The 27901-nt window shown below is 43.4% G+C and overlaps 1 protein-coding gene across 1 annotated transcript; it reads left to right on the top strand.

The window, feature by feature from the left end:
* Positions 1–26027, top strand: fgf11b (fibroblast growth factor 11b). Its single transcript, XM_057053957.1, has 5 exons — positions 1–1059; positions 12059–12169; positions 13110–13213; positions 20427–20625; positions 20708–26027. Exons 1-5 carry the CDS (start codon positions 867–869, stop codon positions 20842–20844), a joined length of 744 nt encoding a protein of 247 aa, XP_056909937.1. The 5' UTR covers positions 1–866; the 3' UTR covers positions 20845–26027.
* Positions 26028–27901: the final 1874 nt, after the last annotated feature.

The following is a 27901-nucleotide window of genomic DNA, read 5'->3' as shown; positions in this document are numbered from 1 at the left end:
TGATGGTGGCTGCTGGAATTCACGCGCCCATACTCTCAAAACCGCTTGCTGACTTTGGATGGGAGGGGTAGCCGGTGGAGGAGGTGGGAGGGGGCCGTTCGGCAAGGACTGTGGGAAAGGAGCCTGCTGTCGGAGGCAGAGGAGCAATCTCTGCCTGTCTGTGTCCATGTCTCTGCTCCGTTGCCTCTTCCATCCCCACGCAGACCGCCAGCATCCCGCCTGCTGTTCCACCTCTGGATCTAAGTGTGCCGGTTTGCCGCTCGGACCCCCGGCTCTTTACTCCATGCTGCCACATTTACACGGAAGGCAAAGTTGGACTTCTGCGGACAGCACAATTGGTGACACAATGTTTGATTTTCCACATGCTTTTAAGACCAATCTAGCATTCAGGATGGCTCTACTTTTCTTCAGTAAAAGTCTTTTTATATGTAAAACTAATTGAGCTCCTGCGCGCTGCTGTGGTCGACATTTAGTTCTTTTGCAATACAATCTTGGTGTGAAACATGAGTGGGGACGAGGGTTAGACAAATGCCGCTGGTCTTATCTTTTTTGAAATGCAAAATGTGTCCGTAGCACTTTTCAGCAGGCTCTGTTATTGTCCAATTTCTGCTCCGAGTGTTTTTACACGGGACTGCAGGTGAACTTGAATCTTTTCCTGTTCGTCTCTAAGGGAAGCCTCCAACCAAACTCTCTGCTGATAACCCACTTACACCCGGATCTCCCCTGTGGGGGATTTTCTGTTACGCTCTAGTCCTCCTTTTTTTTTTAGATTTTAATTTTAATTTAAAGAAGGCACAAAAGGCAAACCAGTAAAGGGCTACTGGGAAAAAAGAGACCCCCCTCCCAAAGGTGAGAGGGGGGGGAAGATGGCAGCTCTTGCCAGCACTCTCATCAGACAGAAACGGGCTGTCAAGGACGACCAAGCCAACCGACCGGTAGCCAACAAGCGCAGGCCCTGTCCGAAGAGCAACAAGTCCTTGTGCCAGAAACAGATCCTGGTCTTGATCTCCAAAGTACGTCTCTGCGGGGGTCGAAAAGGTCGAAACGAGAAAAGACCGGGTGAGTCTCTGCTATGGTTTTCACTTTCCTCTGCTGGTGATTTGTGGTCAAGGTCCAAATTGTAGCTACGTTCATGAATCATGTGTTTTCCTGAAAGAATTCATACAGAAAAGCTTTCATCTTTAACATAAGAATGTATAATTTTGTATTATGTGCAGTTTTGTTTTCTCATATTGATCTAAATTAATAATTAACCATCTGTTTGCCGATTGACTTGAAAAGTCAACAAAGTGCTAATTTGTATTATTAACCTGTCCAACAGCATTAAAAAATGAGGAATTTGTTGACACTTTGTTAATCTGGTTGACATAGATTTTGAATTACAGCTCCGCATTTATGGGTTCCAAACTTCATGGAAGGGGTATTGAGTAATTTAATTAAAATGTGATTCCCATTATTGGACGTGTGCAGACGCCTCTGTTAAATGTCAGTGAGGCTTTCTTGACACCTCCAGCAACAACACAGGAGAATCCAAGTAAAAAAATCCTTCCTGTGGTGGGGAAGTATGTCAGGTTTTCTGATGTGGCGTCACTTTGAAAGAGCGAACTTCAACACTGAGTAACTTCATGTGAAGAGCTGCCGACATGCTGCTTTCTCTAAAGCTTGTGTGTGAGGCAAGGAAATCTGGAACATCCGAAATAATGTTAGAGACCTTCCAGTTGCAGGGTTGTGCTCTGTGAAACATTAAAAAAACAAAGATTTCTGTTGAATTTAAGGATATTTAAACACTTTCCATGGTTTTTAAACTGCACTTATGCATAAAAAGAGAAGGGAGAATAATGCAATCAACTCATTTAAGCTTTTTTATTCTTTTGCTGGCCTGCTATATTATTTAAATCATGAGGAATTGCTCGCCTTATTCATGCACAATTATTAAGCGTAGTACATGAGTTAAATATTCATGCAACGGTGACCCTGTGCAAACATCCTTCATAGAGGCCACATATTTTTATTTCTAAAACAGCTAAAATTGTATCTCTGGGTGGAGAACTGATGAGAACTGGACTGTGATTGTCATTTAGTTTGCATTCATGCTTCATAAATGAAATCCAAACTCGTACTAACAAGGCACCAAGCAGTAATAGAAAATTCCAGCAACGCTAGAAGTCTAATGCCGTGCACCTGCTGGCTACTTGGGGTTGTTTTTTTGTTTTTTTTACCGTCTCTGAAGAGAAGCAAACATAATTAAAGTAGCGGTATTGCACAATGCAGGAATTCTATCATTCCACTTTAAAGAGACTTTTTTTTCATAAGGGCAAAGTGTGTGAAGTAGAAAAGTGAGGTGAAAACCTTAAAAATATTCCTTTTTCAATCTCTTCTTATGTTCTATTAAAGGTCTCACCCACTAGTTGCTGACTATAAGCTAAAGATTGTGTTGCGGGCTGAAACATGTGGACATGCTAACATAAAACAGTGCCTTAAACATGCACCACTGACTTATCCTTTATCAACATAAACTCCTGCAGCGTTAACGATGCTGGACGAGACAGAGATTCTGCTTGAGCTGCACAGAGCCCACTTAAGAACGGCAATTTAGGCAGATCTGGAGTGAAATGAACATTTCTCTTATCTCAACTGATGTCTATGATGAATGTAACATATCTGGAGTCGCGGTGCTGCACTTCTCAACATTAAAGCTTCATTTCTTTCAATATTTGGGATGATCAGAACAAATTCTACATATAAGAGTCAGGATAAAGTTCTTAATAGGTGGGAGTAAAGTCTCACCAGTCTGTGCTCTCCATTGGTTTGCCTGAAAGACTGCTGAATTTTGCAGATAAAAGGGAAAGATCATGGATTACCTGTGAGTGTTTACTTAAAAATGAATGATTTCTTCACGCATGGCTGCAGTTTCTGTTAGAGATGGGTTCCACAGCTTTTTTCCAGCTGCCACAGCAGCATCACACTGCACTCGTTATTTTCTACTGACTAAAATGTTGGGGTCACATATTTTGCATTCATGCTGCACCATTTTCCTTATTTTACCAGACTGTCCTCTGTTCATCACCATCCTTCAAATGTCCTCATATACAAAAGACCCCTTAAAGCCTGACCGATGAATAAAGTATCCCATTGTCAGTGATGTGCACTGCTGCCCTCTTTTCAAATCAATCAAGCTCATTAATGTATAGTGATTAATCAATAATCACCCTCTTAGTTTGCTCAAGGTGGAATCCGACTTGAGAAGGGAGATATATTGAACCACTTGCCCCTGTTTATTACCTTTAGCGCTTTAGAATTTACAATGAGTGTGGGATTTTTTTTTATTTTTTTTTTACAGATGTGTGCATGGAAAGAAAGCCATTAAAAATGCTACAAAATTAGCAGACATGCAAATATTTAAAAAAAATGATGATGAGAGGCAAAGCAACAGCTGCTCGGTGTGTTTGAGATCAGCAAATCGCAGTTCTGTGGACAGCGATGAGGATTTAAATGTGCTTCACAATTGGTGGAATTGCATTATTTTCACCAGTGATATGGTTTGTACCAAAACATTTCATTTGGGGGGTGGGGAGTTCTTGTTGCCTTGGGCATCCCAGCAACACAACAGAGCCTGATTTCATGTGTCAGCCTCATGCTCTAGCTCTAATAAGCAATTCCAATATGAATTTCAATCCAGCATGAGCTCATACGGGGTTTGGGATTATTGCGCAATGGCTTCTGCAGCTACAGCAGCACCTCACGCTGAACTAAAACACACTGCAGACACAGACATCTTGTAGATTTGAGTGAGCTATTTGGCATGCGGCTGTGCTGTAGTATGTCGTATGAGTAAGCGTCCGAGGGGCCAGTCAACGGCCCAGATATCGGTCCCGGCTGGCGAGCAGTAGACCGGGTTACAAGGAGAGATCCAGCACAGGATAACATTAAGCTGACCCGCAGAGTTCCAGCCTACAAAACCTGCTTACTCAACAACACCTGATCAGACAGTGCAGTGTTGGGTAGCTTCTCATCAGAACTTTACTGTCTGTGACAGGGTCAGGCAGAGAGAGAAAGAGGCCGGGAGAAAGAAACGGGCAGGGAGGGCGAGTCCGCAGAGGTAAACAGTGAGTTGATGGAGAGAGAGAGGCTCTAACTGACATTGGAGAAAACTGTATCAAAAGGTGGAGGTGGTTGGAGATGAGGGAGGTGGACAGACATGAAGAGACAGGAAGAGAGGAGGGGAGAGATAGTTGTGGAGATTAAAGGGAAGGTGGGTGGCAGTGCAAAGAGCTGTGAATCAGCCCATCATAGAGGCAGGATCTGAAGAAGGCCATGAGGTAAACACAGGGCCAACTGCCACAGCGCCTGTAAACATGAAGAGCATCTTTGCTTCAATAAGCTGTTTTTGTTTTTGTGCACGAGTTTAAACCATTGGACAATACTTCTCAAAAAACCTAACGGACGACTTCTTTGAAAGAGCTCCAGCAACCTAACAGCAAACACACGCCATCTACCAAACAATACTCTTTTATAGCACCTCAGTGCTAATAAAACAGGTTGTTGATCACTTGACAGCCCATGATGCGACCTGGAAGGCCCAGTCAATGGCCATGAACTCAGCAGCAGGTGGAACACTAATAATGCTGTTGAACATTGAGCCAATGATGATGATATGACCAGATAATTGAAATCTGTTTCATGTTCTTGCAGACTGGTGTTTGCGTGGAGCCTCTCCATATATATGACTTGATATCAGCATGGTTGATTTGGCTAATGCTAGTTTTCTTCATACTGTTCCCTGTATCCGAAGTATCCTATCATTTTTGGCCATGAACCCCCTTCTAAATCCACTATTTAACAAATTGTGAGGCTGTTTCTATATGTTATAATATGTTTGTTGTGCATCATTTGAGTGATTAGAAGATATTGGAACTGTTGCTATCAGTGCTAAACTAGATTTTCCTTCCAGCAGTCGAATATCAAGATTTCATTAAAATTTAAAGAGTTTCCAACAAATGACCGCTTGCTGATTGGCAGCATCCACACAAGATTAGTCACTGCTATGGAGGTCAAACAATTTCTTGGGATTTTCAAATTAATTCGTCAAATGGGCCTTAAAAACCAGGGACGAGATAGTATCAGATGAGGGGACACATATACGAGGAAGTGAACCCGTTTCCCGCCATGTTGAAGCGCTCGGTGTTTGTGTCTCCATTTCCTTTGGCATCATCTTTAAGATGCCACCTTTATCCTCCCAAGTAAACCTGCTAAACCAAATCAGGTGGTGATTTAAGTTGACAAGGACAGATTGAATTTGCCTCTAACGAGAAAAGGACATTGAGGGTGAGAACACCTGTAGAGGTAATGACGAGAAAAGGAGAGAGCGGGAACGAGTAACTGGGGCAAAACATGACGCCCATGCAAATGCATCAAGAAACGCTGATAAATATTAAATGTTCAATTTGTTAGAACTTTTATTGTTCCCACAAGTCTTATGGGTTTCTAACCTGAGGCTCACCCTAATGAACCCTAACGAACAGTGACAACTCCTTAACATGACACATAATAATGTACTTTACAGTATCTAACAGAAAACAGTCAGGGGAAAACAACTCACAATTTAGTTTAAAAAAAACGTAGGAGCCAGACATACAGTATTCGTCCCATGCTGGTGAATTAAAATGCAGCACATTACAGAATATGCATTAAATACAAGAAAGCAGAGCAATGGTGTTTTGAGACTGGTCCTCCGGGGTGCTTCAACTATTAGAACTGCTAGATTACTCATTATTGTGAAATTTCCAGTCATTACGGACCTACACACCTCATTAGCCCTGTGTTTTTCAGAACCTCTTCTGTAGCAACTAGGAGGGGCCGGCCATGATGTCTCTCACATGATTTTTGATCATTTTTGATCATCCTGCATGTCACAGTCTTAACCATATCTACTAAAATCAACAGGAATGCACATTAAGGAAAAAACAACCCAGGAACATTTGCATTTAAAGATTCTGTGGAACTGTCTCTGATCTGTGACACAAAGGTTTCCCTCCCCTAAATGCACTTTCTTCTTTTGTGTCGGCTTGTGCGCATTTGCCGGAACCTTTTAGAGAGAAAAATTAGTCCGTTTTTTAAAAAAAATGCATCATCCTTTGTTGACCATCTCCATGTGGTTATCGGGCTTTTTGTTTACCTGCGTGATCATCACGCGATCTGACAGAGGTACAGAGGTCTGCTCTCCCGTGGGACTGCAGAGGAACGGCTGTTTTTGTTCTGCATATATTAAAGCGCCTATTTGTGTCCTTGCTGGAGGGTCGATGGGAAGGTCAGGTGAGGCACGCTGCGATGATGTTAGGGGTGGTGGTCTTGCTAGCATTCTACTGGACAATCGTGGACACTAAATTGGTCAAACTGTGACGGCTGTAGTACTCCAGAACAGCACACAGCTCCACATCTCCCGCGCTGAGCGTGTTGTTAGCCGCCATTGATATGTTCCTGTCAGAATGCTAATGAAGCACATATGTGAATATCAAATGTGCGTTGGGGAAACGGTGTGGCCCTTTGCTCCGGCTCATGTTTGACACGCTCCTGTCAGCACCATTAATAAGCAGCAATAACTCTCACTTGGCAAACTGTTACGAGAAATGATTTATGAAGCCTTGAATTTCAAATCACAAGGCCATTGTCAGGGTTGCAGGTGGCACCATACAGCTTTTCCCCTCCTATTCTTTCATGAACCTCGCCCTGATCCTGACACATCCCTTCTCTGACATCCTTTTTTTGGAGCCTGTCGTCTCCTATCTCCTCACCTATCCTCTCATGTTTTGTCACAGATTGTGCCGCTGCCCTTTTCCTTCCCTCCATCCAGCCCCTTCCCCTTGCCTCTGTTTTGTTAACCAGCACTCATGACTTCATTCTTCCCTCTCTGTCCTCACACTTTACAAGTTCCCACAAGGTTGGTAATTACGAGTAGCACTGTAGCGCTCGTGGCCCACTTTGGAAAAGGAGAAAAGGAGGAATCATGTTCTCCTATTATTAGAAGCAGAATCAAATGCCGCAATAGTGACAGACTCTTCTTTTCCTTGCATGCACACACACAAATACAGTATCTGAAAAAAACGAGCAAGAGACATGAAGACACAAGATGTTAAGAGGGGAAGGAAGTATCGGGGAGTCCTGAAATCCTACGCCAAGGAAAACCCCTGTAGTTTGCTCCAGTCAGAGCAGCAGCAGAAGAAATGTCCTTGGCTGCACAGTCATGCATGCCTCCAATAATTACCTCAACCTTATCGGGAACAGCTCGGCTAGTGGGAGATCAGCGAGCGACATGTGGCGTTCAAATCAAGTCCGTTTAATATATTAGAGCAGTGATAACGCAACAACGAGCCTCATACTACGCCGATTAACGATAAACCTCAACCGCTGCTTATATGTAGACCAATTATGCTTTAGTGTCCTTGATGGCGGCCATGATGCACGAAGCGATTACCTTGGCTTCTTATGTGCGCTGACCTCATTTGTACAGACACACGCATAATTGCGGTGTGAATGGCTGCACTATAGCGCCGGGGCAACGGTCTCCCCCAGGTGATTTTTGAATTGATGACAGGCATCGCCGTATAGACAGAGGTTACCGCTTCAACGAGAATATTTTAACCAGCAGAAGAATCAGCAGACCTTGGCCCTTCTGTGGTGTTCTGGAGGTGGACCCTGTGTGTCCACCACTAGTCTGGCTGAGTCAACAAGCAGAAGAGCAGTGAAAGCATGTGTTGACCTGAGTCCTACATGGTCTGGACTTGGTAGTCGTGGTAGATGTTGATCCTGAACTCCACCGTTCTTCCCCTTGTTCGAATGGTCCAAGGTACATTGCGTCCCCTCCACTCACTTGTGATAGCACCACCGGCTTTTTAAAAATTCACTTTGACTTCCAGCGCACTTGAGGTATTTCTAAAAGCCACATCCCCAGAGGCGGGATTCTCGCTTCTCTGCTCGTCAGCTGCAAGTCACATTGCAGGCTGTGCGTGGAAGAGGTCAGCTGGAAAAGGGGCCTGCTGACAAGTAAACATGCTGCGTGCACTGACAACACCTGTGTGATGATGTACACAAATGGACAAGGGGGCCCTCTTTGGCCAACCTTCCGCTGACCCGGATCAGCGAATGTTGAGTTTTTGGAGGGTTTTCTTCTCGACGCACATGCACACGTGTCCCTCGAGTGATGAATGTAGTCACACAAATGCTCACAGCAGGAAATATTCAGGCCCATCAAGGCTGCAGGCTGTTGTTTCAGCGTAGTTAGTGAAAGACCCGTCTGTAAGGCAGATGTAGGTGCGCTGAGCCTGAAAGATAATGCACAGCCCCCGCTGTCATCTAATGACGGAAGGTGGACGTACATCGCTCACACCTGAGTGGAGGCACAGTGTTTCATCAGATTAATCATTCATAGCAGCTTGGGTTTTCACAAAGTGCTGATGGGTTTCATGGCTTTGGTTTGAGCTTTCCTTTGGAGGAGTTGAGAGTTTTTAAAATTCTTCAGAGCTTTTATGAACTGTTCAGATGTGAGTGCTGCAGTCTGTAAGATAACATTATCATTTTAGCTTAAAACCATTGTTTTAGTTGAGCATTGAAAGCACAACGCTGACAGCTTAATGCTCAACCCTCACTGCCATTTCTTCCTGTCCTTTTCTACTTTGTTAACACCCTGTTTCCCATATTGACCTTAACATTACTGAGATGGACCTGCACATACATGCAGCCATCAGTTGATGTCAGAGCTGTTATTTGATACGGTTGTTTTATACAAATATCATTGATCAACTGTCTGTATTGTACAGGGTTAGGGTTAGGGTTAGGGTTAGGGTTAGGGTTAGGGTTAGCTGAAGCAGTTAATCAATGAGTAGACCTGTAAAATCCTCAATTTTCAGTTTTGGATCTAGTGGATCCTCGTTTTCGGCCTTTGTCCTTTCAGACACTTTTTTGTGTGTTTAATTTATTACAGTCCAAAAGCATCAAAACAGAAATTAAAATTGTACTTGGGCTCTCTGCCTCTCAGCTTAATGGTATATGTAGCTTCAGAATCTCCGTTTTTGTCCATGTCTTTAAAAGAAAATATTATCGCTTCTGGCTCCCTGCCTTAAAAATATGCTCTTATGGTTTGAATACAAATACTATAGAATAAAAGCACACCTTTAATTCTGAACTTTAAGCCAGTCAGCTTCCTCCCATCATTTTTTTTTTCTGTGCATGGAGCAGGAGAGCCCACACGCTGTGTGTCCTCATGATTCAGGCTTCCAGCTCATGTAAATAAAGCTGCGTGTTGTGCTAATCCGTCCAGATGTTGACTGCTGTCACAGCGCGTCACTGTCTGTCAGACAACTTCTCCGGGGGCTCATGGCAAAAAAAGAAAGTTGGTCTGTCTACTAATGTTCAAGCACATCCTCGATTTGCTCGGGGATGCAGTGGGAAAATATATATATATACATACATATATATATATATATTACAAAGCAGTCACACCCCTGTAGGAAAGATCCTGGCAAATACACAGCCCTAATTTTATTCTGCCCTGGTTGCTTTGAATTTGACCACATTTTCTTTTTGTCTCTTGTGAATTACTTTAATGAAGTTCAAAAAAAGAGAAACGCTCGAGCAGACCTTTAATTTATCCTGTCTAGCGAAATGAGAGGAGAAATGACACCATATTAGGCATGAAAAAAGACACTAATTGTTAAAATATCTGTCAGAAAACATAAATCAGAACAGCAAATATTATACAATGTTTGTATGTTGATTTAAAGTGTGTCTTTGTGTGCGGAATACACACAGGAACATAACTGTTGCTGGTATTTGATGACAGCTAGCACCGCCCGTGTTCTGATTATGCTCAGTTTTGCTCATTTGCACGTTCAACGTTTTGTACTCAAGTGAGCGAAAAGGGTGTGTGTGTGTGTGTGTGGGGGGGGGGGGGGGGGGGGGGGGGGCTTTTAGGATGTTCACGAGTTAGAAAGTCACAAAGTACAACTGTAGCTTGGTGCTTGACACATCTGATGTGTGGAAAAGCTATCACTGACAAACCTCATTCATTTTAATAAGCAGATGAAATGGCCGATATCAAATTTTTCGTAGAAGTTAGGAGAGATACGATGGGGAGGTGGGAATCCAAGAGTTGATAGATGCAATATAGTTTCATGTTTTTATCATATAGTAAAAGCTGGCTTTTATTGCGTTGGATTAGAATGGGCTGTGTAGGATGGAGATTGTAAAGTTGAAGCCAGCTCCTCTACATAATGCAGTTTTTATGCCCCTAATACCAACAATGGCTGTTGTGATTGCAGCCCTATTGCACAAGCTTCCTGCTGAAATTGTGCTTAAAATGTATTTTCCTCCAGCACGTACAATGTCACTCCATCTTGTTTACTCTTTTCTTTTGCTGTTGCTTATCTCTCTTCCCTTCCGTTCTCACTTTCCCCTTTATTTCTCTCTTCCCTTCCATTCTCCTCACTTTTCCCCTTTATTTCTCTCTTCCCTTCCGTTCTCCTCACTTTTCCCCTTTATTTCTCTCTTCCTTTTTTGCCTCTATAGGGGACAAGAAATGAACAGTTGTCTTCCTCTAATTAGATGATGTATGAAGTTATTAGGTGCAATGAAATCACATGCAGCTCAAAGAGTGGGAAATGGAAACTGAGGGAGAGAAGAGAGCGCAGGAGAAGAGAGTGGGATGTTTTGACAAGCTGCTTTGAAAGAGAGATGAGGAGCACTGCAGATGCTTGCATGTTACAATGGGAGTAGGTCACATTTTCATCGATTCCTCGAACCTGGCACACTTCCTTTGGGAAACCATTTCCACGCGTCTCCTCCCAGTATGTTCTGGTAGTCTGAGGAAGGCAGGCAGATTGCACAGTGCCCTAGATCCCTCCCAGGGGAGCACGTGTGAAAGGCACGGGCAAAGTTTAGCAAAGGGAACTCCCAGGTGGCCTTCAGAGGGCTTGCCATGAACTGCTTCATCATCTGTGCTGCATTATTAAAAGGTGCGGCAAAGAAAACCGGCTAGTTCACAGAGCAGCCTAAATGACTGGGCTTTAAAGTGAATCGGGGTTCCCCGTGCTGTTAGAGCAGCTGGGCCAAGGCAGAAAGGTGCTGAGCTCAGGAGATAAATTAGACTTCCCCAACATGGAAAAGTGGTTCCTGTAATTGAAGAGGGCAGCAGTGATGCCTGAGAATCAGCGATAAGATTCTGCGCGTTTCTTAAATGAATGCAAAGTATGCTGCAGGGACTCTGCTCATGAAACATTCAACCTTTCTATTCACCCCTTCCTCTGCACCCAACCCCCTTGATTATGTATCTTTTATTTAGCAGGAGATGGACTAACGCTCTCACTTGACTTCATCCTCTGACAGTCCAGCTTCTACTAAAAATACTCGTGCCGAGACAGCCGACTGAGCTTAACTGAGACGGACCAGCAGCTACAAAATTTTAATTCATTGTGTTTTATAAATCCCCAGTGTGGGGTGAATTAGTCCAAAACTGTACCTTGGGCAATTCACTAATTAACTAAGAAATTGTTACTGAATACTCAAAGCATAAATCCTTCTTTTTGGTGCTAAATATTTTCATATCTTTTCTCCTCTTGAGAGCAAATCTCCGACTTCTGACAAGGGACACGACAACTGTGCACAGCTTTGTTGTCTAATAACTTTAGAAGCCTGGATTTATGAGCGTAAGACCAGGGAAAAGTCCAGTCTCCAATTTTCTGTCTCAGCCAAGGCTTTTAATATCACATATATGGGTTATGGTTGAGGGTTAGAGAGTGGAAAACCAGCATTTACTGTATTACAACACACCGAGATGACATTGTAAGATTTGTATTCGGGGTGACTCCACAGTCTCAGGTGAGAGCCCGGAATTGTTCACTGACTGTAAACAACAGCTGAGAAAGCCAGTAAAAGTTATACCCCCACCAAGAGTCAAAGAGGGACAAATGAAGAGTGCAAAAACTGGAACCGTCTCGGCTCTGAAGGGGTGGCAGCTGCACCGGTTTAATGCAGCGCTGTCGCTTTTTCCCCCTGTGTTTCTCTGCAGAGCCACAGTTAAAGGGCATCGTTACCCGGCTGTACAGTCAACATGGATACTATCTGCAGATGCAGCCTGACGGCACCATGGACAGCACACGGGACGAAAACAGCTCTTTTTGTAAGCCTTTTTTTGTGTGTATTTGAGTTCTGTCCTTTGACATTAATCTTATAATTCTTATTGTGAAAAGCATGCCCTCACACTCACACACAGCAGCTGAGGTCAGAAACGGTAGTGGTCAATCAAAAGGCGGCGGGCTGTCCTGTCCTGTCCTGTGCACACCCAGCTGAAGAACGCCTTTGAATGGGTTGCATTCTGCTCCAGACGCCCTGGGGCTGAACAATGGAGGCTAAAGTCATCCGTCAATGTTTTTTTCCTTAACTGTTATTGAAAATAGAGCCATGTCTCATCAAACTGTCCGTCAGACAAACCTCACCCATGCGCATCGATGCCACCTCTCGGTGCTGGAGAAACAAGAGCAAAGACGCGGCCCGTGTTTACATTTCTCGCCGTGAGGTGACCTTTTCTAGTGAAACCAGTATTAACGTGGCGTTTTCTAAAAGTCTGTTTGCTCCACATCCTCCGGAGCTGCGCCGCTATCATGTGTGGTTAATCACTCTCATTACACTAAGCTTGTTTGTGGGAGAATGCTGTGGCTGGGCAGAGATGAGACTGATCCACTATCAGCGACAGGTTCACCCCTCAGTTAACGGACAGATGTTATTTATCCGCCGGCCCGTCCTGATTCTCCTGTCAGATGTTTTTAAATCCCCCCGCTGCAAAAGCCTCAGAGGTAAATCTGAGGATAAAACACTAACAGCAGGCCTCACATTATTTTAGAATTAATGTCTGTAAATAATATCCGAAATGGAGCATGTGGCAGGATTCAGACTGGTCTAACCTTTCTCGTATAAAGCAAGGTGAACATGACATTTCACTTATTTCCTTTCTTTTAACTCTCCATGAATGTATTTATTCTGGCGCATTAAAGTTTGCAGTTCTTCTCATTTTCTTCCGCTTTGCTTCACCTTTTCTCTGCCCCTTTCTTCTCTTATTTTAGCACAGTTTAACTTGATTCCAGTGGGCCTGCGGATTGTGGCGATCCAGGGTGCGAAGACAGGCTTGTACCTGGCCATGAACAGCGAAGGGTACCTCTATACTTCGGTAGGTGCACCGAGAAATAACGTACATCGTTTCTCATTATTCCTCATCTCTTTGGACGGGAAATAACATTCACATGAATAAAATTTGAAAGACCCATCAGCTGCAAAATAACTGCCATTTACAGCAGAGACGGTATGGCTGAGATATTTCGGGTCTTAGAAAAAAAAAGCATTTTTATGACTTCTGCTAGTTTGACCCTGGTGGGCTACCTTTTATACAATTTTAAATTGACTTTCTGGGACTTAAACTTGCTTTACAGATGAGGAAGCCGTTATTTTCTGCCCAGAAGCTGAGTTTTAATCTGCTCATGCTGTCATTGTTGTTGCTGTCGTTGTTGTTGTTCTGAGTTTACTGTGCTCCGTTTCTCACGCTGATGGAACATGCTTGGCTACATATCCACCCCAGGAAGTTTAGGATTGTTTATGCAGTTCTGTTAAATTACAGGAGTGATTCAGGACTGCAATGTTATGACGGAGGACAGGAGGAACGTCTCATTTAACAGTTCCACAGAGGGAGAGATGTAGCTGCAGAAGGGTGAGGGCGAATATGCTAATAACTCTGCTGCCTGACTCAAGTCCCTGAGCCAAGGGTGTGGCACAATTGCAGGGTTTGATGGTGCATAATGGTATATTTACCAGTATAGTGTCCCCTTCCCAAGAAATTCCAAAATTTAATACACAGGTATTGTTGAAATGTAACATTTGCGGGTCATCGGACTGAACAGACACTTGTCTCCTGTGTGTAACCTTTGATGAGTGACTTGGACCTTTAACCGGGAAGCAAACGATGATTGTAATAATCTTGCTGCACAGTATAATGCAAATGTATTGCCAACACAGTGTAAGCATGCAAGATACATAATGGCAAAAGCAAAATACATATTACAAAAGATCCCTCAAAGCATGTAAAGCACCGGGCTTCAAACAAATGCATGTCCCACAAATTCCAAAGGGAATCTCAGCTGCGACAACTGTCCCAGAATTCACGATGCACTATGCAAACATAAAGATGAGCAGAAGGAAAACAGTCCATTGTTCATCAACATAATGGGCAACCAAAGTGTGTAGCAGTGGGGAGGTGGATAAGGAAGTCCATTGCAAATGTACACAGCAGCATTTGTTTTATGATTATTGCCATAACATTTAACATCATCTTGAGATTCCGCGTTTTAAAAGGATCCCAGTGCTGCATCGTGTAACGTTTAAATGTAAGGCAGATTTGTGAATTCGGAGCCCTTCAAATTTATGCTTTTTTCGTCCCCATTCACCTTTCCTGTTTCTGTTTTGTCTTTGAAGCGATGTAAGGAAACTGTTACAGCGGCATTGTACGCGGGATACGCGAAGGAGGGCTTCATTGTTGCATGTTAGACACAAACGCTTCCACATTTACGGTATTATCCTCAGATCCTCGGAGCCCCTGATTAGCATGCAATAGGCTTGCCTCTCTGAAGAGAAGGAGAAGGGACTTCCTCAGCACCAGTCAATAGCAGCGCTGGATTCTGACCTCTTCTTGTGTAGAAGTACATCATTGTGCAGTAGAACAGCTGTGCTCTAGTGCAATATCACGCATGCCTGGTTTTATTACCTCTATGTTATTCTCCACAGTGTACATAATGCACCTATGTTGCTGGGAGAGGCAGTGCAGGTGGTGTTCTACAGCACTCCATTCATATCGCTGGGCTTTGTCAACTTGTTCTGATTTGCTTTTACATTGAAATGACTGCGAGGGGGAATGTTTTCATGTATTGTAGCTCAGCTCGTCGCTGCCTTGGAGCAGCTGAGTGGATGAATGAGAGGCGAGTCACTTCCTTGCAGCTATGCTCTCATCTCCTTACATCTACATGTCTGTCCCCTTCAATAATCTGTAAATTGTTCCGTTCTATGACACCAGCTGATAGAATTTGTGGGGCCAGGGTCTAAAAGGAGTCTGAGGAGTCCAGTGCCGCTGTGTCCCCGACACAGAGCACAGCCTCATTATCTGTAGATGAAAACAGAAAATGGCTGATCCTGATATAAAAATAGAGCCTGGCTCGATCCTCTGCAATTGTATTATCCATGCAAGAAGGAGAAAATGGGTGGGTGTTCATTTACAAGTAGCCAACAGACCCCAAAAACCAATCATTGTGATTATAAAATCAAATCCTTGGAATTTTATGACGCACAATCTTAGATTTCTCGATCATAACCGAGATTGAGATCAAACGAAGATGAAACTGTGCAACAATTGAGGCTGCGCGATACCATCAGGAACAAACCTATCTTCAGTCACTTCGCTGACATTGTGATAGGAATAACATGTACTCGTTCATATTAATCTTTTATTAAATCGTACTTTCAATCACTAGATGTAGTTGCCCCGCATATGTTGTGCTTTAATTATTTTAGCGGACATAAAAAGCTGTTGCAGGGAGATGAATGGAATTCATTTTACTTTACTTCCATTGTGATGAGCGTTGGGCTAAACTAAGTCAGGGAAATTCCTAGTTGGGTTTTCTGTAATATAATTAGATTTAACTTGGGGTATATCAGATTATTAAGAATAATTATCCTTGAGGTTCAATGAGAATAAGAATAATTATCCTTGATTCACTTATTTAAACGGGGAAAAAAACAGTATGGTATCATAGATCATCACCGATGGCTGATGAAAGCACTAAATTTAATCATTTTTGGAGGCATTGATTCTTTTTTGTACCATTTTACTACTCAGCTCAAAACTACAAATGACATCGCAAGGACTCAAAGTTGAAACTACACGAGTACATCAAGAGTCCGAACCCCTTGATGATGATGCATGTGGTTAATCTTATCAGCCTATGATCACTTTTTTGTCAGTTGTCAGCATATTTGTCATGTTTAAGTGAATTTCATCCTCTAGCACCCAGGTTGGTGCTCCATGTCCTACAAAGGTTGTTGGTTGGATCCCAGACCCTTGTCTGTATTCTATATAATTACATACAAAAATCTATATAACAATACAGTATAAACACAGAGAAACAGTACATGACCATTTTATCTGCATCTGTGCCATCCACATCAGCCTTTTGAACAAGCGTTCATTTATAGTTTTCGGGAGGCAAAAATGTGACTGGTTCCAAATCAGCCGTGTTCTTTTCACGACACGTTTTGCAGCAGCACAATAGTGACTGTTTTGGTTTTGTGTAGGCAGATGACGCTCGTGCTGGACTGACAAAGAGAGAGAGACACCAGCGAGGAATAAAAGACCTGTTGGAGAAAAGCTTATTCCTGCTTTTCTAGCCGTTCTGTGGCTGGATGTGATTGTGGTGTGGGACAATACCAGCGGCAGGATGGCTGTCGCCACAGGCCAGGGCATTACACGTATGACCACATGTAGAGGACAGACTGATGAATACGCAATAACAAATGCAGAGATTTCAGGGTTGTTTTTTTTATATAATCCACCCCAATTCCAAGATCCCTTCAAGTGTTGGTGCTGACATGCAGTGGGATCTCAGATGGAGGCAGCAGGCAGTGTGTCACCTCTGTCAACATTAACTCTGATTTCAGCCACATTGTATTGGCAGGGGCCTTCCAGCTGTCAGTCAACACTGCACATTACCATCCACTCTGCCCTTGTCATGCGAGCACGCCGCCCACACACAGAGACAGACCGTACCGCGATACGGTCACAGTGTGAGATAGCATTAACTGCCAGTCTCATTCTCCGCAAAGCCCCCACTTCATAATCGTGTCTGTGCCATACTGACTTACGTAACGTGTCGTGTCGTGCAACAACAACATCAGCAACATCAGCCCTGCTCATGGCAACGTGTGCGCGTCTGTGCGTTGTCTGCGTAAATAAAAAAGGATGTGAGTGGGGCGCTATAAGGGTGATGTGGTTTTATGGAAATGCGGTTGTATTGCTACATCTGGGAAGATTTTTCAGACTGCCGGAGATTACAATGGAGGCATGAGGGGACAGTCTATAAACGCAGGAATGCCGTGTGACGCTGTGACCCCTGCTGTCGGAACAAGACACTACAAATAACTACATGCCCGATATGAAACACGTGCCTCGAATTCCAAAAGTGCAGCTAAATTTTCCAGGCCAATCATTCTGAAAGCAGAGAGATATCACACGGAGGTTCAATGAACTGCATATTTTTCACCCTAGCCGATTGTCTCGTACGTGTTTCCCTAGAGCATGCTGGGAAAGGGCCCGATTTAGGAAGCGTACCGTACTACTCTGCTGTCCCTTTGTGATGGCACGTGCGTTCCCGGTGTATGGTGAGTTAAGCATCCCGAAGCAGGTAGAATCGATGTAATCAGATATGAGGAAAGAGGTGGTGCATGTGGGTAGAGGGGGTGGGTGTGGTGGCGGTGGTAGTGGTGGTGGTGGAGTGTGTGTATTGGGGGCGGTTGCTGTTCTGCATCCTAAAAAGGTTGTTCCCATCTTGGGGATTCTCCGCACGGACACCGCACGTTGCCTTTCTCCGCCGCTTCCATTTAAATGTGTTTGCAGCTTGAGACACATGGAAGAGAATCTACCTGAGACCCTCAATAAGTCACGGTCCATTGAAGGGGAGGGGGTCGCATTCAATCTCTCGTGTGGAAATGGCTATATATATGGAAATACTCTCCAATCACTTAGGAAAAAAGTGCAGCTTTAACACATCCCAATTAGAGTGACTTTAGCGTGTGTTACCCAGGCAGGTGACATGTAGTCTGTGCACTGTGGGTGGGAGCTTAGAGGTTACTTCAAGGTGAGTCTCAGATATTTATAGCATTAATGGGACAAGGTTATTTGCCATTGTGTTTAGTTACAGTGGACACATTTTGACTCATTTAGTTTTTCCTACGTCCTTTCTTTGGTCAGACCTGTGGAGATTTCCAGCAGCAGGCTAATTCCAGGGGGCTGATTATGAAGGGTTGTTTTAGGGTATCTCATGACAGAGGTTGAGCTCAAGGGGGTGTCTCTGTAGTGACAGGCTCTCAGGGACATCAGGGTTAAAGGGTGGGCTGCAGGTGACCGAAGCCCTTATTCCTGCTGAGGTCCTGGGGGAGATGCAGAGAGGCAGGCCTCTTCCTTTCTCACTCTTCTTAATCTCCTTTATTACCCAGCAACCCTTCTGTCCTCTCCGAGTGATCTTCTCCTCTATCCTACCTTTCTCCTTCTCCCCCGCACTTCCCAACCCTCTTGCTCTCTGGCCTGATTAATAATGAATGAAGCAGATCATCTATCGATCCCATCCCTCTTCTGTGTTAGCAGCAGCCCGAGATATCAAACCTGTCAGAGGTTATTGAAAGATATCTCCGATTTGGCCGAATTTTCTCCGTGATGGTCGTTGATGAGGTTTGCTAAATAAAGAGTAAAGTTTTGTGTATTTAGAGCAGAGGGGGTAGAAAGATCTATAAACTCTGGTTGAAGTGCACTGAAGGATGGATTTGCCTCGTCAGCTCAAGGATGATGCCTGTCTGAGAAGGATAAAGTGATGATACGCGGTAACTGTGAAACGGGAGGTCTTTTCCACCTTCTCAGGCTACTTTAGGGTCTTTATTAAAGCTCACCTGGGTTGTGGTCCTCTGGACCTGCTTCTGTCATCCTCAGACTAAGGAAAATTCTCCACTCAGCCATTTCAGCCTGCTGCTCTCACTTAATCAATCCAGCAGATTGGCTTTGCACTCTGACAGGAGAAGGACCCTGTCAAGACCCTGATGGAAGCTAAGAGAGATGTATACATGCCCCTATTGGTTAATTACAACATTACGCAGGGTTCCTCGTGGTGAGGGCACAGAGGCAGGAGAAGAGCTGCTGGAACACGATCTTTCACAATAACTGTCTGTATTCTGGCAGTTGATCCATGGTTGGGACGTCTATTCGAATTTAACCAATCAGGCAAAACTTCTCGGGAGTAGCCTAAATTACATGTACTTTAGATTAATAAAGTAAGACAAAGTATGTACTCTAAAGGCTTTCCGGTCTGACAGATCTGCTAAGGTTGCTCGCCTTTTATTGCTTGTGACCTCTGAAAAGTGCACCGAGGCAAATATTAGCAAATGTAGCCAGGAGCACAATAAAACATTAATGGACAGTAATAAGAGCTCGTGATCACAATATTTTAATCCCACTGGATTTAAAATCACAAATCAAACTGTCAAGTATAATTATAATTGGACGTTTCTGTATTTTAAAGGTGAAATAAGTAAAACAGACATTTTCAATAATCAGTTAACGCTCATTTGTTTGTAGGGGTTTAACCTTTGCTGTGTTTGTGTTTAATACATATTCATAACCACTAAATATTTATGCCATTAAAGAAAAGGAAGCGGTGCTTCCACTATGGAGGCAGTTGCACCACCAGGGCTCCCATCACACCCTTCAGAGCAATGTCATTACAGCAGTTTACTGTGTGATCCATCTGATTGTTCGCCCCAGAAATGACTGACCTGGAGTGTCCACTAGGTCAGATTTTTATCATCCTTCCATAAATATTATCTTGTTTCGAGATCGGCATCCCCTCACATTTCTTCTGAGAGCGCGAGCATCCAGAATCGCCTCCCCTAAAAAAGGAAATTGACTGTGTAATTAAAACAGATGAATCGAGTAAAGTGGTTTGACGTTAAAAATCGGGGCCTCTCTAATGCTCTCCTAATCCTGTAGACACAGATTGTACAGTCCATTAGCTAAACTTGTTTCTCAGATAAGAGACTTCCGATGACTAAAAACCCTTCATCTTCATCAGAGATACAGTATTAGATAAAGCCCGCCAGATCTACAACCTGATTCCAGAAAAATATATCGATAAGACTGAGTAGGACATTTTCTTAATTGTTCTGGCTTTAAATTGACTTAAAAATAAGGGTTGCTCTTGGTTGGCGAAGCAAGGAAATTAGTAGAATGTCTTCATCAAACAACTGCTTAGCAGTTTTTTTGCAATCATTACGAGCTTAGTAAATTTATCAAGTCTGGGTTTAAAAAGAAATAAGCTGTTTTTTTTATTTTCTACTGAGATTGTGAAAGTCTAATAAAAGCTACATCTCTTACTTCACCTATTGTAGACTGAACTGAGTGGCGTGAACTCTGGTCTTCTCTTTATGGATTCTGTAAATAAATACTGAAACAGGAAATTATTCACCCAAGGAAGCAACTTCTTTGATCAAGGACGCCAGTGAAGCTGTCAAAAGTAGCTTATTATATCAATGGTTGCTCGAGATTTATTTTAATTTCTATTCTTTTTTTCTTTTTTTTACAGGAGAACTTCACTCCGGAGTGTAAGTTCAAGGAGAGTGTGTTTGAGAACTACTACGTTACGTACTCCTCCATGCTCTACCGCCAGACGCAGTCGGGCCGCTGCTGGTATATCGGTATCAACCGTGATGGTCAGATCATGAAGGGCAACAGGGTAAAGAAGAACAAAGGAGCTGCACATTTCCTGCCTAAAGTTATAGAGGGTTGGTCTCCCCAGTGCCGCCTGAATAAACCCAACGTTTTTTCAATCTGTCGCACTAACAGCTTCTGTCTGTCGTCACGCAGTTGCCATGTACAAGGAGCCGTCGCTCCACGAGCTCCCCAGTGAACCGGTGAGTCCTCCCTGCAAGACGGCGAAGACGTCCGACTCACCGTCCCTGAAGAACGGGCGCAAAGAAGCCCCCAAGGCTGAGGCATCATAGCACCGGAGCCTGAGGGTGGGTGGGACAAGGGGCAGCGGTGATGCCGGGAACAGGGCTGCCCAGCCAGCTCTGGAGACGCTGAGGGAATGGTCCTCGCTGACCACCACAGGTGTACGCTGCAAGATGCTGAGGATTAGCAATCCATGAGTATACCTGAAAGGGGAGCCCCCGCCCCTCCCACCTGCCACTAGGACCAAAACCCAGGACCAGATCCAGAACGACATCCCAGCCCCTATAATCACTCACCTACTTTGACATTTTCGTCCTTCCTTTTTTCTCTAGCTTCTCTGTCCTACTGCCTGCTTTATTGCACTGCACACTCACCAGTCACACGGTTCCAGTGCTGACTCAGCATCATAATCCAGAACCACGGGTTTCCCCTCTCTTGAGCCATAAACTCGGTAACAACAGCTAAGCTACTCCCCAAGGTCCAATAAAACTCCAAATGATGTGAAACAGCTCCCAGAGGAATGCCGGGGTCAGCCCGATAAAACGATCACGCTCTCCTTTCTTTAGTCCAACTCTTAAAATTTGAAATCATGATTGAAATGGAGAGAAAACCCCCAGTAAAAATGACTGAGAAAACGAACGGGAGCATACAGTAAAAAAAGGGAATAGTTAGGATTAGAACACTGAGACAAAAAAGAAACATTTACTTGAGAGGGAAATCATTGAACTAGTCTTCCTTGGAGGATGAGCCATAAAACATCTTGAGTTTTTACTTCAGACTCTTGATGGAGTCAACTAAGCATCAAGCAATATTTCTACCAACAAAGAATGAGAGCGGCACCTTCTTCTCAACCTCTGCCAGGCGACCGCTTATTACATCTGCGCCGCAAAGGCCGCAGAAGAACAATTGGGTCACGTTTCCAAACCGGAGCAGATCTGAACTCAGTCGCCTGCGAAAAGGAGCCGTAGTGTGTGTTTCACTCAGCATCTGCTGTCAGCATAAAGCCAGGTTTGAAGTCAAACATCAAAGCCGGAGGAGCCTTGGAGCTGCAGCACTTGTTATTCCGGGGATGTCAGGCAGCTTATCCACTCGCTAGCTTTATCAAATCACCTTGGAAGAATTGCCCTCAAAATTGTAGTCCTTTGAGTGAACATCTTGATGTGATTGTGTTTCAGCCCCTGCGAGCGGCCGTCTTCTGCGGCCACACGTGTGTGAACGGGTGACACGGGTGGGAACTGTCCTTCGGAGGAGACATCTCCGGGATGCGTCTGTCAGTTCGGAGCTTTGACAAATCCGACGTAACAATCTCAGTTATTTATCTATTTGCTTTGAGTGCATTGATTGATTCTGATTTGCACACTGTCTTTTGATCAGAGATGAAATATACATATATGCAATGACCCGATGGAGGTTGGGGCTGTTGGGCGGTCGTCAGTTCCGTTCCGTCTGAACGCACAATTGTGGCTAAAATGTTCAGTCAAGGCGAACGTACATTGATACCGAAAGGAGACAGTTTTATGTCCCCTAACTGTGTCAAGAAGAGTGATGCTAGCTGAGGTGGAAAGCTAACGGTAATACTCATTAGCCACTCACTAAAAATGAGATGATGGCGACGAGGGCATCAGCCGTGTGATTTTAATGGTAACTTAATGTGAATGAAGGTTACAGATGTGGAATGCAGGAAGGTGGGACTGAAGGGGAGAGCGCGTCTTAAAAAGGAGGTAGGGGCGGTAATTTAGAGGAGGATGGATCAGCGGGTGGACTTTTGAGCATAGGTAATAAAGAAAGTCAATTCTTGGCAGGTTTTATGTGGTTGTGATAATTACTGGAAGACAAAGAGGTACAGAAGGCACTTTAGGTTTACAGATGGAATTATCTGAAGGGCACTGCAAGACTTTCATTTTCTTGGCTTTCCTAAAGGGAATATCATTCATTTTAAAATGGGGAATATTTTCTTTGTCCTTGTTTTGGATTTTTGCCTACATAGCCCCTTTTTTTGCAGTATATAACAGAAACCAACCCCTCCCCGGTGGATTTACAACAGCCTAATACAGTTTCAAAGTTAGTTTCCATCGATTTTGAGATATCAACAACCACAGCAGGAGGCCTCAGCATGCTGTTGGGCATTTTTTTTATTAGGTGACACCAAATTGAGGGAATTCTTTGTGCTCAAACGAGTTATCCTGTTATTGGGCGTTATTTGATAGTTAATTTTATCAGTTGGGACAAAATATCATCAGTTAAAAAATAAATCAGACTTCCCTACTTGCTGTACTGCCGAATGCTGCAGGAAGTTGTCTGAGGGTGACACGGAAAGTAGCCAGAAAAGAACTGCAACGTCCTGTTAAATGTGAAGCCAGGAAAGAATCTGAATGTTTTACTCTGACTATGAATGTGAAGTGAACGTTGATGATAAGTTGTTCGGGGATGAGAAAGTGCAATAGCGACAAAGCTAGGAGTGGAGAGGTGGCATCAGGGTGGGACTCACCCTGGTGTAGGTGAGTCAAATTCCGAGAGAAAAAAAGGTCAGTAAAGGTCAGTAGAGCACAGGAGGTGTTGGGAGAAAGCGCTGAAGTTTGATTAATCGAAGTCCTTTGACAGTTGGTGCAAAGCTAATAGCGGTAACGTGGGAAATAAAAAAAATACCAGTATGGTTTGTCTGCCCACGCATGAGATTTAAAGTCATAATCCCTTTCCTACACAGCTCCTTAACCAGCCTAGAGCTGCTACAGCCCATTACCTTTCTTTTCCACATGATGTTGACTGTGTAGGTGTCTACTTTCAGTCTGTTTTTGAGGTTTGTGTGTGTCTGTCTGTCAGTCTGTGTGTGTGTGTGTCTATGATTAAGAGTAAGGTAAGACAAGTCACAGAGGCGAGAGGAAAAAGAGAGGACACCCGGCTGAAACGATGATCGATAGACTCAATAAAACACAAACAAGAGAGCAACCAGACGCCGATGGGTGAAAATAAAGTTCCCTGATGTCTTCTGCAGACAGCAGAAATCTGGTTTTGTTCATAAAAAAACTGCAATCTCAACTAAGGAGCCGGTTGAACACGGCCATGTTTTCCCACACTGGGCCGGGCTGACGTGCTTTTGTTCCGCTCAGTGTGAGCACCAGCAGCTATACTGTCCTCCGAGACACACAGCCAGTACAGCGTTCACGTCACGTCGCACCTTAACACCAAAAACACCGTGGCTGCTGCTTGAATGTGCATTTTAAAAAGGAATCAACAGGGTATTGTTGGACTTGATCACAATTTTGATGCTGTTAAACTGCAGCTGAAGCGTCACCACTTTTGTTGAGTCATAGAGATTCAGTGCAACAGCCTGGGGCGAGCTAATAGAGACAAACCTTTGCTATCATTTGATTTTAGGTTTATTATGAGGAGCTGACACAGCATTTTAGCCTCATTCAAGATATATGTAGAAGAAACTGGCTTTAAAAAAATACAGCTGATAAAGTCTGCATTATGGGATCATTTTAAGTTAAAGCTCTTTTACAATGCAAATTAGGCATGTGCCATCTTGAAATCAAGGTTCTTTTCCGTCATATGATGCACCTCTCTGAAAGGAAGCCTCGGCCCATTTTTCCAAACACTGCTGTGCCAACATGGTAAATGTACACCAGCAGCCACTTTACTGTATAAACATCTGTGTAAAACTGGCTCCCCCTAATGGAAACATTTGGTATCTAAACCAGAACCCTCCTATGATTGTGGACAAACTGTGATTTGCAAAGCTTTTTGTTAAAAAAATGAAAAATTGTTAGTTTCTAACATTTTTTGATGATTACACCGATGATTATGCAGCAATAACGGCCTCCTCTGCACACAACGCTCAGTCCCTACTGGAATATGCCATAAAGTACAGATCTGTGTGTGCAAAGCCCATGTGTTATTGGTTTTTAATAATAATAATAATAATGGACAAAATTAAATTAGTCACTGCATTAATATTGGTTATAGTGCCATAGGAATTTTCTGCAAGAGCATCATATAAACTGCACTGCAGCACTAAAATATGTGTAATCAAAAATGACAGTTTCTCTGAAGCCGGTGGGAATTTACTGTTTTTTGTTTTCTTTTTCTAAACTAAGAGGTTGGGGGTTTTGTGTTTTTAGCATTTTTTAAAACATAATTTACACAGAAATGTGAGTGGCCTCTCTGCAAACGCAAACCATGTGAAGGATTTTAAATATCCAGTACAACATAGCAGCATGCTTCCAGACCACACACCCTGTATGACTTACATGTATGGAATGCTGTCAGTTTCCACTACAGTATGTAAAATATTATATATCTGGTGTGATGTCGGGTCTAATCTCTTAAATATGTGCTTAAATAGTCACTGTTGTTTATTTGTTTTTGGGGTTTTTTTGTCTTTCCTTTGTGTCATGTTTACTTTTTAATGCGAACTCCTCTGGGGGAGGAAAAGTTGTTGTTCTTCTGCAAATATTCCTCCCTATTTTGACGTGTTCTCGTCTTGCACTGTATCCACTCTGATGCGTCCCCCGAGTGAACTCCATCCAAAACTAAATCCCACTGTGCACCGGAGCTGTGTGTTTGGGAAAGATGTATTCAAGTGAAAACAGCAGGATAACCGCTGCGGCGGCGATGACCTTGCAAGTCTCAGCGTTACGGTCACGCAAGTCTTCCAGAGGGATCCCTTAACCTCATTCTAGCCCTTCTTCACTTTCAGATCGCTAAGATATGCCTGTCTTCCAGGAGAAAAAACAATAAAAATGGTAAAATAACAAAAATACAAGCCATAAACAACAACGGGCCTCGGTGCAGAGCAAGGCCGGAATCCTCAGGCACATCCCAAGTGTTACGAGGGATTTAGACTCGGGTTGGGCTCCTTAAAATGAGAGCCAAAGCAAGTGGGAGGAATGTTGGGACTTCTCTGACCACCTGGGAAAGAGGCGAGGAAGACCAGCAATATGCAACGATCACAAGCCTGCAGCAATGGAACCAGCCGAAAACCGTTGGTTCTCAAGACCGACATCGGGGTTTTATTTAATTCTCTTCAAAGCATGCTTTGTGTTTTGGTTGAATGGCTCATTAGGGATGACTCCCTCTCAGTATCTTCAGACACAAGCCCTTGATTCACCCTCTCTCCCTGTTTGCCATCAGACCTGTGTACATTTCTACACTAACTTCTACATGAATTGAACGGGGATATCTTATTATGGAATATTATTCAATAAAATAACATATATTTGTATGATTGTAAGCAGGATTGCCGTGTTTGCCGTTTATTAACTAACTTCTATCCACTTTCCACCTACATTTAAGTGCTCCACTGGGTCCTGATCTTTGAGCATTGGAACAAGGACTTAATCTAGCAGCCATTATGCATTAAGAAAATATATTATAATTGAAATCTATAATTCCACAGCTATCACAGCAAGGGAGGATGAAGATTAGAGGATTAGCGCCCAAGAGGCAGGATGAGGACACCCTGACTTCATTAAATTACATGTAGAAAGAACCATAGTAATCTCAAATTTAGAGTCACCTGCACATCTGAATACCTAGCGGCAATCTATGCAGACAGGAGGAGGAGGGGAAAATTCAATAGGCTCTCCAATCTTTATTCTCTTAGTTCTTAAGGATGTTGATATTTCATAGATTTTATAGAAAATACTGTTCACTGTAGGCACATAAGCATGACAAAATAAAAATATAACCACTGGCAAAGCCCATCCTCTCACCCTTATCTACAAGTCATGTGACACATAATAACAACATAATGTTGGCTACAATAATTTTAGTTGACAGCATTAAACAGAGCTGACTAGTTATTTAACCTTTGAGAACATGCTGCTATAGGAGAAGTGGAGATTAAGTGAGGTTATCTGTTAATTACACATATGATTACCTCCATGAGTCGGTTCATTTGACTATGGCTACATCATAAAGCCCCGTTATTATAAAGTACAGGCATCATTGATGCAACCTTCTCAATGCAACGGTTTATCCATGCCTCCTTTTTTTGGGAAATGACTATTACCCATCTATTGCCTTCGACATCTATCACCACAAGCGGTTTAGATTTCTTCATTAAAATGTCAAAGTGGAGACATTATTTTATAATATTTTTCAGTTAAAAGGGAATTTTACTTTGAGGCTTTGAGGATTGTGTTGCCCCACAGTGGGACTGATAGATGAAAATGTCCCACAAACACCATTTCAGGTGCATTATCTCCTTCCAGTCATAACCTGGATACACATTATTTTATATATAAATGTGAATAGACCTCAGTGCTTTTACAGGAATTCTCATTGGAGATCCATCAGCCAGGCCTGGAGAGCAAACATATTGGCAATTCCTTTCCAAAGAGGACGAGCTGCATTTGACCAGAGGAGCTAATTCACTTCTACCAGCCGACAGATGGATATCAGCAGGGGGCAATTAGAACCGTGGATGTAATCATGTGCCTCTGCTGAGACCGCCGTGGGGTGATCGACACACAAAACTTTTTATGTTTGCCTTCACAGCATAGGTAGATCATAATGCTATTAAACCAGGATTGCAAAACTACAATAACAAGAATCTCTTCTAATCCATTTAAGTCAGGCGGTGTCCCCATTGTCTTTACCGAGGTTTGTCAATGCTTAGTGGAAATACCACACTGCAGTGGACGTACAGGCTCCTTCACGACTTGGTGCGTCTGAAGGTGTGACTGACATCAGTGGAAGTCTTTTTCATCAATTTGCAGCCAGCATTGTAAAAGAGCATGGTGATGTTTCTGCCTCAGGTTTAATACAGATAAGAACATCAGACCCGAACACAGGACTAACACAGGATTCAAGATTAAATTAAGAGAATAAAGCCTCAACTATATTGGTGGGTTCATCAGAAAGTTCCATCGGATGTCAGCCTTTACTGACCTGTAAGCTCCTGCAGTCATGGTTGAAGGGTTGGAGGTGGGCCTCCATAAAAGCAGATAATGAGTGGTGGGATGATTTCCCTCACAACTGGGTGTCTAAATGCTATAAAGGGAGAGACTCAATCTGCTGCCCTCTCAGGACTGAGGTGGTGGTACAATTACATCAAAGTCCATTTTTATTCTGGGTCTAGATGAAAGCATGTGGAGAAAATAC

This window comes from Takifugu flavidus, chromosome 14 (assembly GCF_003711565.1).
Source record: "Takifugu flavidus isolate HTHZ2018 chromosome 14, ASM371156v2, whole genome shotgun sequence".
In the NCBI taxonomy this organism is placed as follows: domain Eukaryota; kingdom Metazoa; phylum Chordata; class Actinopteri; order Tetraodontiformes; family Tetraodontidae; genus Takifugu; species Takifugu flavidus.
This window is presented reverse-complemented; position numbering and strand designations above follow the sequence as displayed.

Coding starts and splice junctions, on each gene's coding strand:
- fgf11b (XM_057053957.1), top strand. CDS start 867: ATGGCAGCTCTTGCCAGCACTCTCATCAGACAGAAACGGGCTGTCAAG. Junction 1,060..12,058: donor TCGAAACGAGAAAAGACCGG/GTGAGTCTCTGC, acceptor GTTTCTCTGCAG/AGCCACAGTTAAAGGGCATC. Junction 13,214..20,426: donor AAGGGTACCTCTATACTTCG/GTAGGTGCACCG, acceptor TTTTTTTTACAG/GAGAACTTCACTCCGGAGTG.